Source organism: Hippocampus comes, unplaced genomic scaffold (genome assembly GCF_001891065.2).
Source record: "Hippocampus comes isolate QL1 unplaced genomic scaffold, H_comes_QL1_v1.1 scaffold359, whole genome shotgun sequence".
Lineage (NCBI taxonomy): Eukaryota > Metazoa > Chordata > Actinopteri > Syngnathiformes > Syngnathidae > Hippocampus > Hippocampus comes.
Genome location: NW_017806274.1, coordinates 847,531 through 861,320, shown reverse-complemented (window position 1 = coordinate 861,320; position 13,790 = coordinate 847,531). Strand labels below are relative to the sequence as shown.

Below are 13,790 nucleotides of genomic sequence, written 5' to 3'. Positions count from 1 at the left end.
ATGAATGCAACTTGGTCCAGATACCACAAGTGTTTATCGGCTTTTACCCAATTTCCCAATCAGGTGCCCTTCGTTTACAGCACTGCTGTTTGTGCAGTAACCCAAATCTTTTAATACGGCGATCTGGCGACAAATCACGCCCGCTGCTTTTTGGATTGCACAACAAAGGCCACGATTGTTGATGCATGCATGACTTTTACAATGATCTGACAGCGGCCGCGTACTCAACGCACAATTTGCCTGCCGTGCACTTTCACACACAAACACTACCTTGAACTGCCAAGCCCAGATGTTGCGTGTGCATGTGCGATAAATCAAAAGTGACACAGGTAGTAAACAGGTCAGAAACATGTCATAGATTTACTTTTGAAAAGGTTGTAAACATTATGTCACCAAGAGCTTGACATCAAACGAAACAGAAAAATAAACATTGGAAAAACACCTTTATTCCAGCTCAAGCCATAAAGTCTAGTGAACGCTAATAGCAGTTAGAGACACACCCTCCTTTGTGCCATGTCTCGTGTGTGACCTTACGACACTACATTTGATACAGCTTTCAGACTGTGGCGATGAAATTGGTTTGTTAAAGTTCCAATCACATTAAAAAAAAATGCATGGCCCAACAGGCAAGAAAGGCCAACTGGAACAAGTTTTTATGTGCCATTGCGTGAATAACCTCAGGCCAGGGCTCTGCATTGTGGATTAAATTCGACCTTGGGCATGGCAAGGCTGAATGTGATGTTGCCATCAAATGGCTGCCGGTGCATCAATGACAAACAATTAGCTTGGCAAGTTTCTGTTCCATGAAAACATCACCCTACAACCAACTCCTACACTAGCCATGTTCAAAATGTTTTAAAAAATAAATTAACATTTGATAAGGGGAAAAGGAATTGGGCTCACTGACTGCTTGCACTGACTACGGGACAGGTGGGGATCCTGTTACTTTAGCCACACTGACTATATAAAATAAAAATAGTAACTACCTCATACGGCTGGTATAAAAGGTTTTAGTGGCTTTTAGAATCTGACTTAAAACCGCTGTATACCTTGGAACCAGTAAATGTCCCATGCTTATTGAACACGCACATGGTTTTGATTCATAAGGCTTTGGTATGTAGGATGATATTCAGTTAAAAATGATTCATACTATGGCCAAATGTTGAGCTTGTACTTCTTGAAGCAGGAAATGCCAAGAAAAGTTAAAAACTGTCGAGATGTGAAAGGATCGTCTATGATGCCATTTAAGACTTTTTTTTGGGGGGGGGGGCACTTTGAGCCAGGCGATACCAGCTCAACAAACAAACGCAACACTAACTTGAAACGGAACATGAATCATTTTGGCCTTGTTTTGGTGAATAGTAATTGTGCAACATAAATTCATGAAGGTCACAGTGGAACAATACTTGACATTTTCTGCCAATTTTTACCTTCAAAAAAAAAAAGTAGCCTTAAGATATTTGGAAAAAGTCTTACCCATCCAGACCCTTCCGTGTTACCAGATCTTTACAGACTTTCCGCCTCTTTCCACATCTGCAAATCAAGCAAAGTGGTTACTCTTACCTGCTCGTTCTTATTCAAATCAGCTGTTGTTACATACTCACTCCCTTCTCAAGTCTGACACCTACAGTATTTAGTGAGTAAACTGCCTCAACAGGACACCCCCAATCCCGGCCCCTCCCCAAATGTCCATTCGCTAGCTGGCTTCAGGAAGGTTTAGCTAGCCTTGACTCTGCGAGCTTCCTCCATGCCGGCGTTGCGCTGGCTCCTCCTCCCCTCTCTCACACTCACAATGCTGACTGGTCCACTGTGCTGGCGCTGGCTGAAGACGCGCTGTCTGACCGTCACGCTGCAGGCACTCGGGGCGCTCCTCTAATGCGACTCTAGATGGCTTAGGGCTACTCGTCGTCGCCTCGTAGGTAATTGCGTACATCAGGCAGACAACACAATCTCACATGACTTCACTACACCATTTTTTTTTTTATTTGGGCTTTGCACAAACTAGAATTCCCTGAAATCTAATTCCAGACACTTGGAAGGTTTTAACCGGTGTTCACATACAAGAATCAAAAGACACTTAACTCATCTGAGGAACTATGCTGAAAGGACAAAAACCAGGTTCATTCTAAGCCTTGTAAAACAATGAAAAATACAAGATATAAACAACGGGCTTTGGATTAGAAAAAGAAATCGCTCAACACCTTGCACAACACCCAAACAGTTGCTTTGCAGGCAAAAAAAAAAAACAAACAAAAAAAAAAAATCAGCATTATAAAGTATCAATGTCTTGATTTGAATGTACAGTCCTTTTTCCATAAACAGTCTGACTCGTGTGCTCCGCTAATGCCTCAAAGTAACCTGCAGCTTTCCTGACAATTCCTTTGCTCACCGCCTCGACTCTCCTGCTAAGAACTGAAGCCTGTTGAATGGATACAGGATAGAACAAACAAGTTATTCTGCACTTGAATGGGCTTACTCTTACTCTTGGCTATGAGGGTCACTGTGACAGCCGATCCAAACTTACCGATGTAACGTTTAAAAGCGCCGCGAGCCGTAGCCCCCGCCACTGCCGGAGCCGTAGCCACCTGAGAATTAAATACAACACTTAAGTTTTGATTACGCGTTGCTGTTTTACTCCGGTGAGGACGACTCACCTCCGTATGGTCCACCAGAGTTTCTGCCACCAAAATTGTTTCCCTTCATCGGACCGTAGCTGGACTGATGGCCACCGTAGTTACCACAATCATTGTAATTTCCGCCCCCGCCGTAACCTGACAGCAAATATGGAGTTCAGGTAAGCTGAAGCAGCCATTAACAATAATTCTCTCGAAAAGCTACAGTGGAACCTCAATTCTACAGAGCCTTACATCGAGTCAAATTTAGAGAATGCAAACTTTGGACTACGAACTGTGACAAGTCATGACATCACCGCACCTCAGTAGAACTCATTACAACCAGTATGAAAGGACACTTTCTCCGAAAAGAATATGATAAGATGATGTCATGCAAGGTACCATGAAGTGGACTGACGGGGGAAAACAAGGGCTGGACAATTCATCAAATTCAAATCGACATCAAAATGTGGTAGTAGGCAATTTTCAATTTGGAAAGGCTTGAGTTGGAGGAAGGAAAAAAACCTTCATTACGGTCGCCAACACAGCACACCACATGATGTTTGTTACCAAGACTGACCTGTTAGTCGGAAAACGCAAAGTAGTTGGAGAAGAAATTGAAATTAGGCTAATTGTTAGCTTATTTGGTAACTACACTACTATTGCAATAATGTTGCTTTGACACACCTGATGACTATTTCCCAAGATGACAGCCTAGATCTTAATACACTCCACACATGAGAAAAATGACTTCTATGATTGCTTCGAAGCGGCATATGCAAAAGATTCCAGGTATGTCCAACTAATTTAGTTCAGTGTTGCTGTAATATAATTTCAGTATAAAGACAGTCAGGTAAGTCCGGCAGCACTGAACAGACGTGTTTTGCTAATTGCTGATTTGCGCGGTGACTATTTTTGTAGGTTTGATTTTGACTGTGACTTCGGTCGTGTATTTGAGTCCATCTCTTTGCGACGCTTGACAAGTTTGAGTAAGGAAGGAAGACGTAAAGTGCTAGGTTGCTCCTCCCGCTAGCCGCCAATTGTGAGACGTGAGACACATCAGCGACTTTTGAGAGGCTCCACTGTACGAGGTCTTTCAGGAGATAATGAAAGGCTTTACCTCCACCATTACCTCGGTACCCTCCATCACAGCCGCCACCAAATCCACCACCCTGATTACCATAGCCGCCTCCATAGTCCCCTCGTCCTCCGTAGCCTCCTCCTCCACCATAATTACCACGAGGACCTAAAAAAAAAAAGGGAACAAATGTAACAGGATAGTTCATGTCTGTTCAACCTAAAAACACAACTTGAAACCTATTTACTCACCATCAAAATCATCATAACCACCTCGCCCTCCATCATAGTTATCTGAGAAACAAAATCGGTGTTATTATGATGAAAGACCGAATGGGAGTCATTTGTAAATCTGCAATTTTGATCCTTCAATCATCCCGAAATAGCTGTCGTATTGCTTTTTTTATTTTGACTGTGACTTCGGTCGTGTATTTGAGTCCATCTCTTTGCGACGCTTGACAAGTTTGAGTAAGGAAGGAAGACGTAAAGTGCTAGGTTGCTCCTCCCGCTAGCCGCCAATTGTGAGACGTGAGACACATCAGCGACTTTTGAGAGGCTCCACTGTACGAGGTCTTTCAGGAGATAATGAAAGGCTTTACCTCCACCATTACCTCGGTACCCTCCATCACAGCCGCCACCAAATCCACCACCCTGATTACCATAGCCGCCTCCATAGTCCCCTCGTCCTCCGTAGCCTCCTCCTCCACCATAATTACCACGAGGACCTAAAAAAAAAAAGGGAACAAATGTAACAGGATAGTTCATGTCTGTTCAACCTAAAAACACAACTTGAAACCTATTTACTCACCATCAAAATCATCATAACCACCTCGCCCTCCATCATAGTTATCTGAGAAACAAAATCGGTGTTATTATGATGAAAGACCGAATGGGAGTCATTTGTAAATCTGCAATTTTGATCCTTCAATCATCCCGAAATAGCTGTCGTATTGCTTTTTTTGTGTTCAAGCCGATGCAACCAAGTGAGGTGCCTCAGTTGAGCTTTCATCTTCACAAAAGTAGGGCTTTGCTGCCATCTTTAGGCATTCATGAAACTTTTTTTTAATCAAACGTTGACAAGCATTAATGAACTGATTGTGCTTGACTGACACACTGTTTTAAAATCAATATGTTCCACCCGTGCAAGTATTTAGGTTGTCGTTTGCTGTGAATTCTGTTCATGTGGCTGTTTGCCGAGGTTTTATTTCCAAACCGGGACTGTGCCCCTCGCTTTTCGGAGCATAGTTTGTGACTTGTTTTCCCCCCTCCCTCTTCCTTGTGGTTTTCTTTTTCTTTTTCATATAAAGAAAATCAGTTGGTCTCTCTTTTTTTTTTTCCGTCTCTTGGACGGGTTGTAACTAAGTGGATTTCATTGCTCTGTACTTGTGAAGTGCAATGACAAATTTGATTCGATTCCATTCGTTATGCAGCTGAATTCGTATCAATAAAATTACACTCCCGTGTTGTACATTTAAGTGTCTTAGAAAGACAACACACCTCGACCGTAGCTGCCACCGCCTCCATAATTATTACTTCGACTCATGTAGTTACCAGAGCCTCCACTCCTTCCTAAAAGAGAGATAATGGGCAAATTAAAGATAGTACACAGTACATGCAAAGGAGAAATGTTTTATCTCATGGAATGTATGCTTACCCCTGTTATTCGACATGACGTTCATTTCTTGCTTCGAGAGCGCTTTCCTGACCTCACAGTTGTGCGCGTTGATGGTGTGGTATTTTTGAGCTTCAGGGCAAATCGCAGCGGTGAAAACACATTAACAACATCCCTTCGAGAGTCTTGATGGCAAGCAATTAATCACATACCGACAATTTTGTCAACAGTGTCATGATCGTCAAAGGTGACAAAGCAGAAGCCTCTTTTTTTGCCCGAAGAGCGTTCCTCCATGATGTCGATGCATTCAATCTTGCCGTATTTCTTGAAATAGTCTCGGATGTGGTACTCTTCGGTGTCCTCCTTGATACCGCCTACAAAGATCTTCTTCACTGTCAGATGAGCGCCTGGTTTATTGGAGTCCTGAAGCAAGAGTGATCACCACAATCATACACGCGTGTCACGCGAGCGCCTGCTGTGCAATTCGGGTACCTCTCTGGACACGGCCCTCTTGGGCTCAACAACTCGGCCGTCTACTTTATGAGGCCTTGCTTTCATGGCGTCGTCAACCTCCAACATGGAGGAGAAGGTCACGAAGCCAAAGCCTCTCGACCGTTTGCTGCTGGGATCTCTCATCACCTGAGGAATACAACACGGTTGTGTCATAAAATACACTGATGAAATAACTATTGTCCATAGACCTTTTATTCAAGAATTTCTCTCTCTCTCTCTCTCTCTCTCTCTCTCTCTCTCACACACACACACACACACACACACCGGTATATATGTGTGTATGTGTGTGTGTATGTAAAGAAATTAGTTTAACATAAAACATACCACACAGTCCGTCAGTGTTCCCCATTGCTCAAAATGGGCCCGTAAACTCTCCTCTGTAGTTTCAAAGCTCAGGCCACCAATAAAGAGCTTCCTGAGCTGCTCCGGTTCTTTGCAGTCACGGTCCTGCACGTTCAACACCAAGTATGGTGGCATTAAAAAAAACACAGAAAGCACACAGAGTTCACAACATGAATCACACATTTAAAAAAAAAGATGCCAAAGCAAAGTTGTTTTAATGAGAGGAATTAATTTAATGTTTATTAAGTGTAAATGTGAATGTAATAACACTATGATTGGTGAATTGCATAAAATAAGTAAATATTTCGCCTCGACGCAAATACAACCACAATAATAAACATGCTGATAACATCCCTCTAACATTATCAATTCACCCCAATATTGAATTTATACCCCGCATCTTAACAATGTCATTCCTAACGATGTGTGTAGTTAACAACGCAACTCTCAACTTTGTAAATGTAATTTTAACTACATCACCACATTTCAGTAAGACAACACGACAAACAGTGTGGACAAAAAAGTAGGCATATACAGCAAGTCCCCCACCATCGCAGGGACTTACCTTCCAGAATATGCAAAAATCCACGATAGAAATACAAATACAGTATCCCATTTAAAGACACCCCAGCCATGTTTCCTAACATTTCTAGTCTTTAAACACTTTTAAAAACAACACAAACACATTTAAACGGATTATTCCACATTGAGAGAAAGCAGCAGCAGTGGATAACACAAGTGACAGAGTACCAACTGTAAAAACAGGGTAATAAAAGCTACAATACAGCAGGACCACGACATAATGGGGGAATATTGTACACATTTTAAGTGAGTTTAATAAAAACACATTTACATTTTTTTCTGGCCACTTTTTCCTTCTTGACTTTGTTCCTTCCCTCAGAGTTCCTTTATATTCCGGCATTCAAATTTCAATCTTTCCTTTTCTGAAACCTACCTTACTTCCTTCCTTTCGACCGGCTTTTACTCATCAAACCTTACATCCTTTCTTCCTGCACTTAAACCTGTTTTTCTGCCTTCCTTACCTCCCTTCCTTCCACCACAGACCTGCTTTTTTCTTCTTTCCTTCCACGCCCCTTTATAATCTGCATCTTTCCTGTCTTTGCTTGCAACGATTACTCTGCCTTCTTTCGGTCCCTGCCTAGAACTGCTTATGATCCACCGTCTTTGTTCTTCAGATTATTCGCAGATCCCAAAAAGTTTAATTTTAGAAGGGTATACAATCCAGTACCTAATTTGGGCAAACCATGTTTACTACAATGCTTTAATATTACAGAGCAAATGTCATTACAAGGCTCGTCGCTTTTAAAACGCGCTGCACACGACCTGGATTAATTAACCAAAACATTCACATATTAAATTGTTAATTATACAATCTTTGAGCTATCGTCTTAAACGGTACAAGTTTAAAACGGTTATTATAAAAAAAAAAGTCGTGGCGCCCTCACAGCTTCGTGCTCGCCAAGCGCTACCGCTAGCTCTAGCCCACATGCTAATTCAAACCACACGGCGAGCTTTCAACCCCGAGCAACAAAGAGCACAGATGAAAGACGGCACGTCACATCTGTCATCGTGTTTAGCGCTGTGATGACGCCATCACCTCGACATGCAAACGTATGACGAATTAGAGAGGAAAAGATGCATAAATCCCGACCTCCATTTTGATGTCCATTTTAGTTGAGAGGCGGAGCTGGTCACGTGACAATATCCAACCTATACGTCATATGAGCGTTCGAGACAGTTCCTTCGTCGACTCGCAACCAAAAGCAGCACAAGACTGGTGTGAAAATATTACATTCAGAAGTTGTTTCGCCTTAAAGCGACATATTTTTCGAACGGCATCTTTCGTGTTTGCTGCGAAGGCAACCACATACAGTATAACACAAACAACTTGCGCCATCTAGTGGTTGAGAAATATCACGCGCTTGAACAAAAAGGCCAGAATTTTTTTGAAAAATGTGTACTGAGTGGGCCAAGATTACGTATACTGTACAGTTATTTATTGGAACCACTTTTAAATTACACTTACGTATTACGGTTACATTTATTTAACAATTTAATATCGTAAATTCTAAACTGGGATTCAAAATGGGTTTCTAAACAGGTCTCAGGGATGTAGCTATGGTTTCAAACGAGGGTCAGTATTTTGAACAAAGGTTAAGACTTCTAAGTAGGGTATGTAGGACTTGTGGGAGACCCTACAGGTGGCGGTGATCCCCACTTCATCCTTGTTCCAATCTTCCTTTTATACATCCTTGTAACCTTTCTTACTCCCTTTCATACCATCCTTGTTTTCGTCCTTGAATGCTCTCCATGTTTTTCTTCCTTCTATCCCTTTCCCTTTTCTTTTCACGCACCCTTGTTACTGTCTTTTCTTTCACCCTCACTTTCTTTTTCATCACTCTTTCTTCCTTTCCTCCCATGCCATCCTTTTCTTTCTAGCTAGCGTTCCCTTCATCCTTCTGTTTATCATCCCTTCTTTCCATCCATCCTTTCTCGCCTCCCTCATTCCTTCCATATTTATGTGGTATTTTTCCCCCCATCCCTTCTTTCAGACTATCCTTATGTTATCTCTTCCTTCCATATATCCTTGTAACATCTTTCCTCCTACCCAGTCTTCAACTAATTTAACATGAAAGCTTTTGGAATCCGGGCTAGCCCACTAAGCATGGGGAGAACATGCAAACTCCACACACAAAGGAACCCCCAACCTCAGAACCGTGCTCAGCACTCATCCACAATGCCAAATAAATAACCATTATGAGAAAAAAAAATAACGAAAAGAAAAAACGTGCTGTAAAGGGATTTATGTCCACTGCTTCTTGACGGTACATGAAGAAAACGACGTAATGTGATGATTCGGTGCAATAAATATTTTTTTAAAGCTCCTATCTGTAATGGGGGAAACATGACAGAGTATTTGCGTCCTTAGATCTTCTGATAAGCACGACTGGATGTGTAAGATCTATTAGCCAGATGCTACAAAGCCTGCTTGAGCCTAACCAGCACGTCCAAATATATGACTGCTTTATGGCTCAGACAATACTTGTCATTAACTTTATTGTCCTCGGTGAGGAAAATACAACCCCAATAAAAAAGGCTAATGCTGTTCTGACACTGTTAACGCTAAATATTTATAATCAGCCCAAATGCAGACATGTCTTCTATTTTGACCCGTGCCTCTGTGACAGCAGTTATAGCTCGGAGATGAAAGCTAACATCAAATAGAAGATTTTCTCGTTTTCTTCACCACCACAACATTTAATGATAACTAAATTGTCATCAAATCATAGTTATATTGCCCTATTGTCAGGTATACAAATTGTTTTTGTATTAGTATCCCGCCCCATCAAGCCATATGTGATTATTATCTGTGGGGGGGAAAAAAATGCCACAGAAATACATTTTAGTTCTACTTGCTGCAGCTAAACGTTGAATTTTGGTTTCTTGCCAAGCATTTCAGTGTAGTAGACTGAAAGCCTACGTGCATTTGATGAATGTACTTGCTTTAGTGCTTGTGTCACACCATATAAATAAATCTGATGTATTAGTCCTGGTCTGTAGCGATCATAAACTAACAGGGCAGGTATGTTAGTTTTTCACACCGACAATAGAAGTTATAAACTTACGATCATCAGCACGGAGTGCAGTGAGCCTGATGAATAATGTCTGAATAGAAAGCCCCCATTTGTAATTTTGTGCCGCACATTTTGAAAGATGCGGCCTTCTTAGGCACCTGTTCTGTTATTGAGCTATTCATTTGGTACAAAGAAGTAGCGTGGGAAAAAATAAAGAATACAAATTAATATTTCATGGCTTTCATTAAAAGGTCTTAACAATCCTTCCTTGCTTGTAACGCTTTGTGTCATAAAGCAGACCCTCGAATCACATGCGGGCGTAGGCGAAGGAATTCTTGCGCGGACGAAAACGCTGCACTTAAAAGGTATATTCAATAATTCATACTGCTTTATAGCCATTTTACACCTGCAAATTATGGTGAGCTGTATATCTGGTGGTAAGCAATGGCTGTGTAGCGACACGTCAGCAAAAATAGCATGTACAGTAAATCTTCAGACAAGTATGTGCGTGTGTGTGTTTATGTGTGTTTGTCTGATGACATGATGTGAGTATAAGCCTACTACTCATGGGTCACAAGTGATTCGATAAAAACTAGGAGGCCTTGTATCAGCCAAAAATAACCGACCTCTAATTTACCTCTCAAGCACACCATAAACTCTCACACATATCAAAAAACTTCTCAGCCTGATAAAAAAAACCTCTCACAAACACTTACCCAATAAAGCCTGTCACATACAACAAAATAATGCTCACACACACCCAAATACCTCTCACATGCACACACTAAAAAAAACTCCCTCACTTTGAACACTTTGACACGCATCTAAAAACACTCACAACAAAGCCTCCCACAAACAAGTAACTCTCACTCACGCCGCACACTTTCACATACAACCAAATGCCCCCTTTCACTGTAAAAAAAACCCCTCACACTCATAATAAAACACAAACACACACGCACACACAAACACACTCAAAAACTGACAGATACCAGAAAAACACTTTAAAATAGTGCTCTTATTACTCCAAAACACCTTTACTTAAAACAATTATCCCAAAAAAACAACTCAGGTAGACAGAAAAAAATGGAAGATCAAAAATAGTGTGTGAAAGAGTCAAAAGTGATGTGTGGAAGAAAAGAAGCTCAACAAATCAAACGGAAGCCATCCTCAAATTTCGAATGCTGATTGCCTCTGTTATGCAATCAGCCAGGAACAAAAACAGTGCTTGAGTAAATATCTAATTAATATGTATTGCACATACGTTGTAATCTAAAAAAAAATTGAGGTAACTGAACTGCGGTGAGGGAGTCATGATTTCAGAAACCACTAGAGGAAGCCCGCGTACCACTACCCTCATAGAATCACTGTTTGACGTGAACTAACCTGTTACTTGCTTCTATTTCATTGTATTCCTGCTTTGTGGCTGTGTTGAGTCGACAGAATAGGCAAAATGCCACTGAAACATTATGACACCCGTAGACAACAATATCAACATATCTATCTATCGATCTATCTATCTACAAGAGCTTATACATATCGAAACACATCTATATTTTTAAGCTCCACTAGATGGCAGCATGGTCCATGAAAAGGCAAAGCTTCGCTCTCCTTCCTCACAACATGCGGATGCCAAACGCGGTTGTCAGACAAGAAATGGTTATTTCCCCCTTGTGATGACATGTCTGGCAATCGTCTCCAATTTTAATTATATTTGTTTGCTTGTTTGTTGCCATCATTGTGCCATGATCGGGAACACTTTCTTCTAATGAGCAAAATACTTGGTGAATCCCGATTTTCATGAAGGATCCATTTTGAAAGTTCCCTATCTATTTATTTCTGTTTAGATTGTTATTGTATTGTATGTCGCTGACCTTGTCCCAATGAGATTTGGACTTGGCTCCACATGCACATCAGGGAGCGAACCTGCAGTCGATAACCTGTGTTTTGGCCAGACGGACATACGCACATGGAAACTGTGAGGAAATGGACATCCAGAAGAGGGAAACCAAGCAGTCCATTTAGATTCTGTCTACACCTTTTCACATGCAAGTACAAAGCCGGTCTCACACGTCGGTGTTGACTACAATCGCTCCCGGAGGAATTCAGGGAAAGAACAATTCCTTGCATCTGTTTCCTGTTCACTCGCATGGAGGAAACGGGGTGTAAATCACAGCAAATATAAATAGAATCAGCATTCAATTTACAGGAGATTGGTGTAGCCTTGCATTTTTTTTGTTTTGTTGCTTCTGTGAAACCGATGTGGGCATATTTGCATTCAACAGAGGATGTATAGAATAAATGAAATGCCTCAGGTGTTGATGGCACTTGCGACTTAGATTTAAATTGCATTTAAATTGAAAACATTCAGTCTATCCCCTCACTAATTACATACAGGAGATGTGCATTTCCGCTTTTTCATTGCTAGTTGATATCAGGCTTCACCTTATAAAAAAAACAAAACATTCACCTAACCTTACAATATGTTTAAATGTAATATTTGGTTGTTCGATTTAAATGAGCAACACATTCTGCAGGGTATTCATGATTTGTATGACTTCTTTCTGCACGGATGATCATTGAATCTCTTCACGTTGACGAGACGTTTGTTTTGAAGATTGCCCTGAAGAGACTCCCATATGCTCATATTTTCACTCATAAATCCACAGGCAGTGATGCACCTACTTTGTATGTTAATACTGACTGATTCTTTTGAAGTTGATACATGAAGTAGTGCTTGACACGGCATATTGACACTGTCAAGCAAGCCTGGACAAATCTCTTTTGAATGAGCCATAGGTCAGGAATGTATCTATTTCTCAAGTGAAGAGACAGAAAATGTCCCTTTTTGTCAATTCCCTTTCCAAAATGAACATTCCAGCGAAGGAATTTGGTGTATTTGTGTTGCAAGACTTCGCGAAAGTCCATGTGAATTACCAACTAAATCCAGCCAATGACCTTTACCGTCTTGCTTTGTTTTGAGTGCAAAACGGCAGGAGGAGAGCCAGTGCTCGGAAAGAGTCCAATGCATCAGCCTATTGATGAGGCGAAGATAGTGTGCTGTAATAAAAACCTTTATTTACAGCTCCGACACGAGGCCGCTAATTGACTGCCTGGAGGAAAACAAATGGAGAGACTCACCGCTCTCCACGCGTCCGGTCATAATAACCCTGATGTGCACTTCCAAAGTCATGTGACCATCACACAACTCATCTGCCTTTTTGTCACACTGATCATACACGAAGGGGGGGGGGGGGTCTACGTACTAGTTGCATGAGGCCGATCATATCTGCTTGTCCATGTGTGTAAAGGAGAAATGTTTTCTTGCATGCAAGTTATTATGAAATTGTACCTGTCAATTTTTAAAGAGGTGGTCCTGTCTCTTGTGTTATAAAGCATCCCAGTGTCGGTTTCTTCCTTGGCCTACAGTATGTGCCACCCCTCCACGAGGATTTTTCAGGATTCCGTGTCTATTTCAGCGTGACTGGTCTTCACAATTGTGTATTTAACTTTTTATTTTGTATTTGCCAAGATTTATTGTTTATATTTTTCTGTGTGTGCATGATGATACACGTTAGTCAGCACAAAACTGTACCAACCTATAAGTTCGACAGAAATTATGCTCATTTTTGTGGACACCCCAGCATAGGAAAAAAAAAAAAAAACAGACCCTGCCCATGAAAGCATTACCTCAGTATGCTTGGTAATAAAAGACTTGACGGAAGGATTTCCTGTCGTATATGGCGTCATGTCCCTCCCAATGTGAAAGTCCTTTCTTGTCATGTGTGCAACACCAAAGCGGTTGTGGGCGTCATGGCTCTCCCTCCTAGGCGAGGAAAAAAGAAAAAAAGGGTGGGACAGATGTGGGAGACATGGGGGACGGATGTCATCCGGACACAAATTTTTGTGTACGGACAACAAATGAGCACAAAAGTGCTGCTTTCACAGTTTTCCGCCGGCCCGACGTTGAGATGCCGGGTCGAATGAGACAAAGGGATGGCGGGATGATGAAGCTCTGAGCTGCGCCGGGCAGGTGTT

The 13,790-nt window shown here is 41.5% G+C and overlaps 1 protein-coding gene and 1 long non-coding RNA gene across 7 annotated transcripts in view; both read right to left on the bottom strand.

Moving 5' to 3' along the window:
- Nucleotides 1-333: 333 nt before the first annotated feature.
- Nucleotides 334-7,938, bottom strand: hnrnpa3 (heterogeneous nuclear ribonucleoprotein A3). 6 transcript variants are annotated; one of them, XM_019857595.1, is made up of 12 exons: nucleotides 7,004-7,813; nucleotides 6,139-6,261; nucleotides 5,794-5,940; nucleotides 5,514-5,724; nucleotides 5,344-5,433; nucleotides 5,187-5,258; nucleotides 4,498-4,539; nucleotides 4,289-4,414; nucleotides 3,733-3,858; nucleotides 2,655-2,771; nucleotides 2,525-2,585; nucleotides 334-2,419 (listed from the first exon to the last, which is right to left on the bottom strand). In XM_019857595.1, the coding sequence occupies exons 1-11, from the start codon at nucleotides 7,076-7,078 to the stop codon at nucleotides 2,536-2,538; spliced, it is 1,179 nt and encodes a 392-aa protein (XP_019713154.1). In that variant the 5' UTR covers nucleotides 7,079-7,813; the 3' UTR covers nucleotides 334-2,419; nucleotides 2,525-2,535. The 6 variants fall into 6 exon arrangements, with proteins under 6 accessions (XP_019713154.1, XP_019713153.1, XP_019713149.1 ...); XM_019857594.1 differs by lacking the exons at nucleotides 3,733-3,858; nucleotides 7,004-7,813 and adding an exon at nucleotides 7,829-7,938; XM_019857590.1 differs by lacking the exon at nucleotides 3,733-3,858 and having other exon boundaries at nucleotides 7,004-7,812.
- Nucleotides 7,939-13,427: 5,489 nt separating this feature from the next.
- The window catches only part of LOC109507855 (uncharacterized), an 82,575-nt gene continuing 82,212 nt past the window's right edge, over nucleotides 13,428-13,790 (bottom strand). The window contains exon 5 of the long non-coding RNA XR_002166548.1: nucleotides 13,428-13,578. This is a non-coding gene — a long non-coding RNA (uncharacterized LOC109507855). The remainder of the gene's footprint in view (nucleotides 13,579-13,790) is intronic.

Bases quoted from the DNA above. Each gene is read 5' to 3' on its own strand.
- hnrnpa3 (XM_019857595.1), bottom strand. From the start codon at position 7,078: ATGCCGGAATATAAAGGAACTCTGAGGGAAGGAACAAAGTCAAGAAGG. The intron at 5,941-6,138 runs GTATGTTTTATG...TGTATTCCTCAG, and splicing joins GAACACTGACGGACTGTGTG to GTGATGAGAGATCCCAGCAG. The intron at 5,725-5,793 runs GTACCCGAATTG...CTCTTGCTTCAG, and splicing joins AGAGGGCCGTGTCCAGAGAG to GACTCCAATAAACCAGGCGC.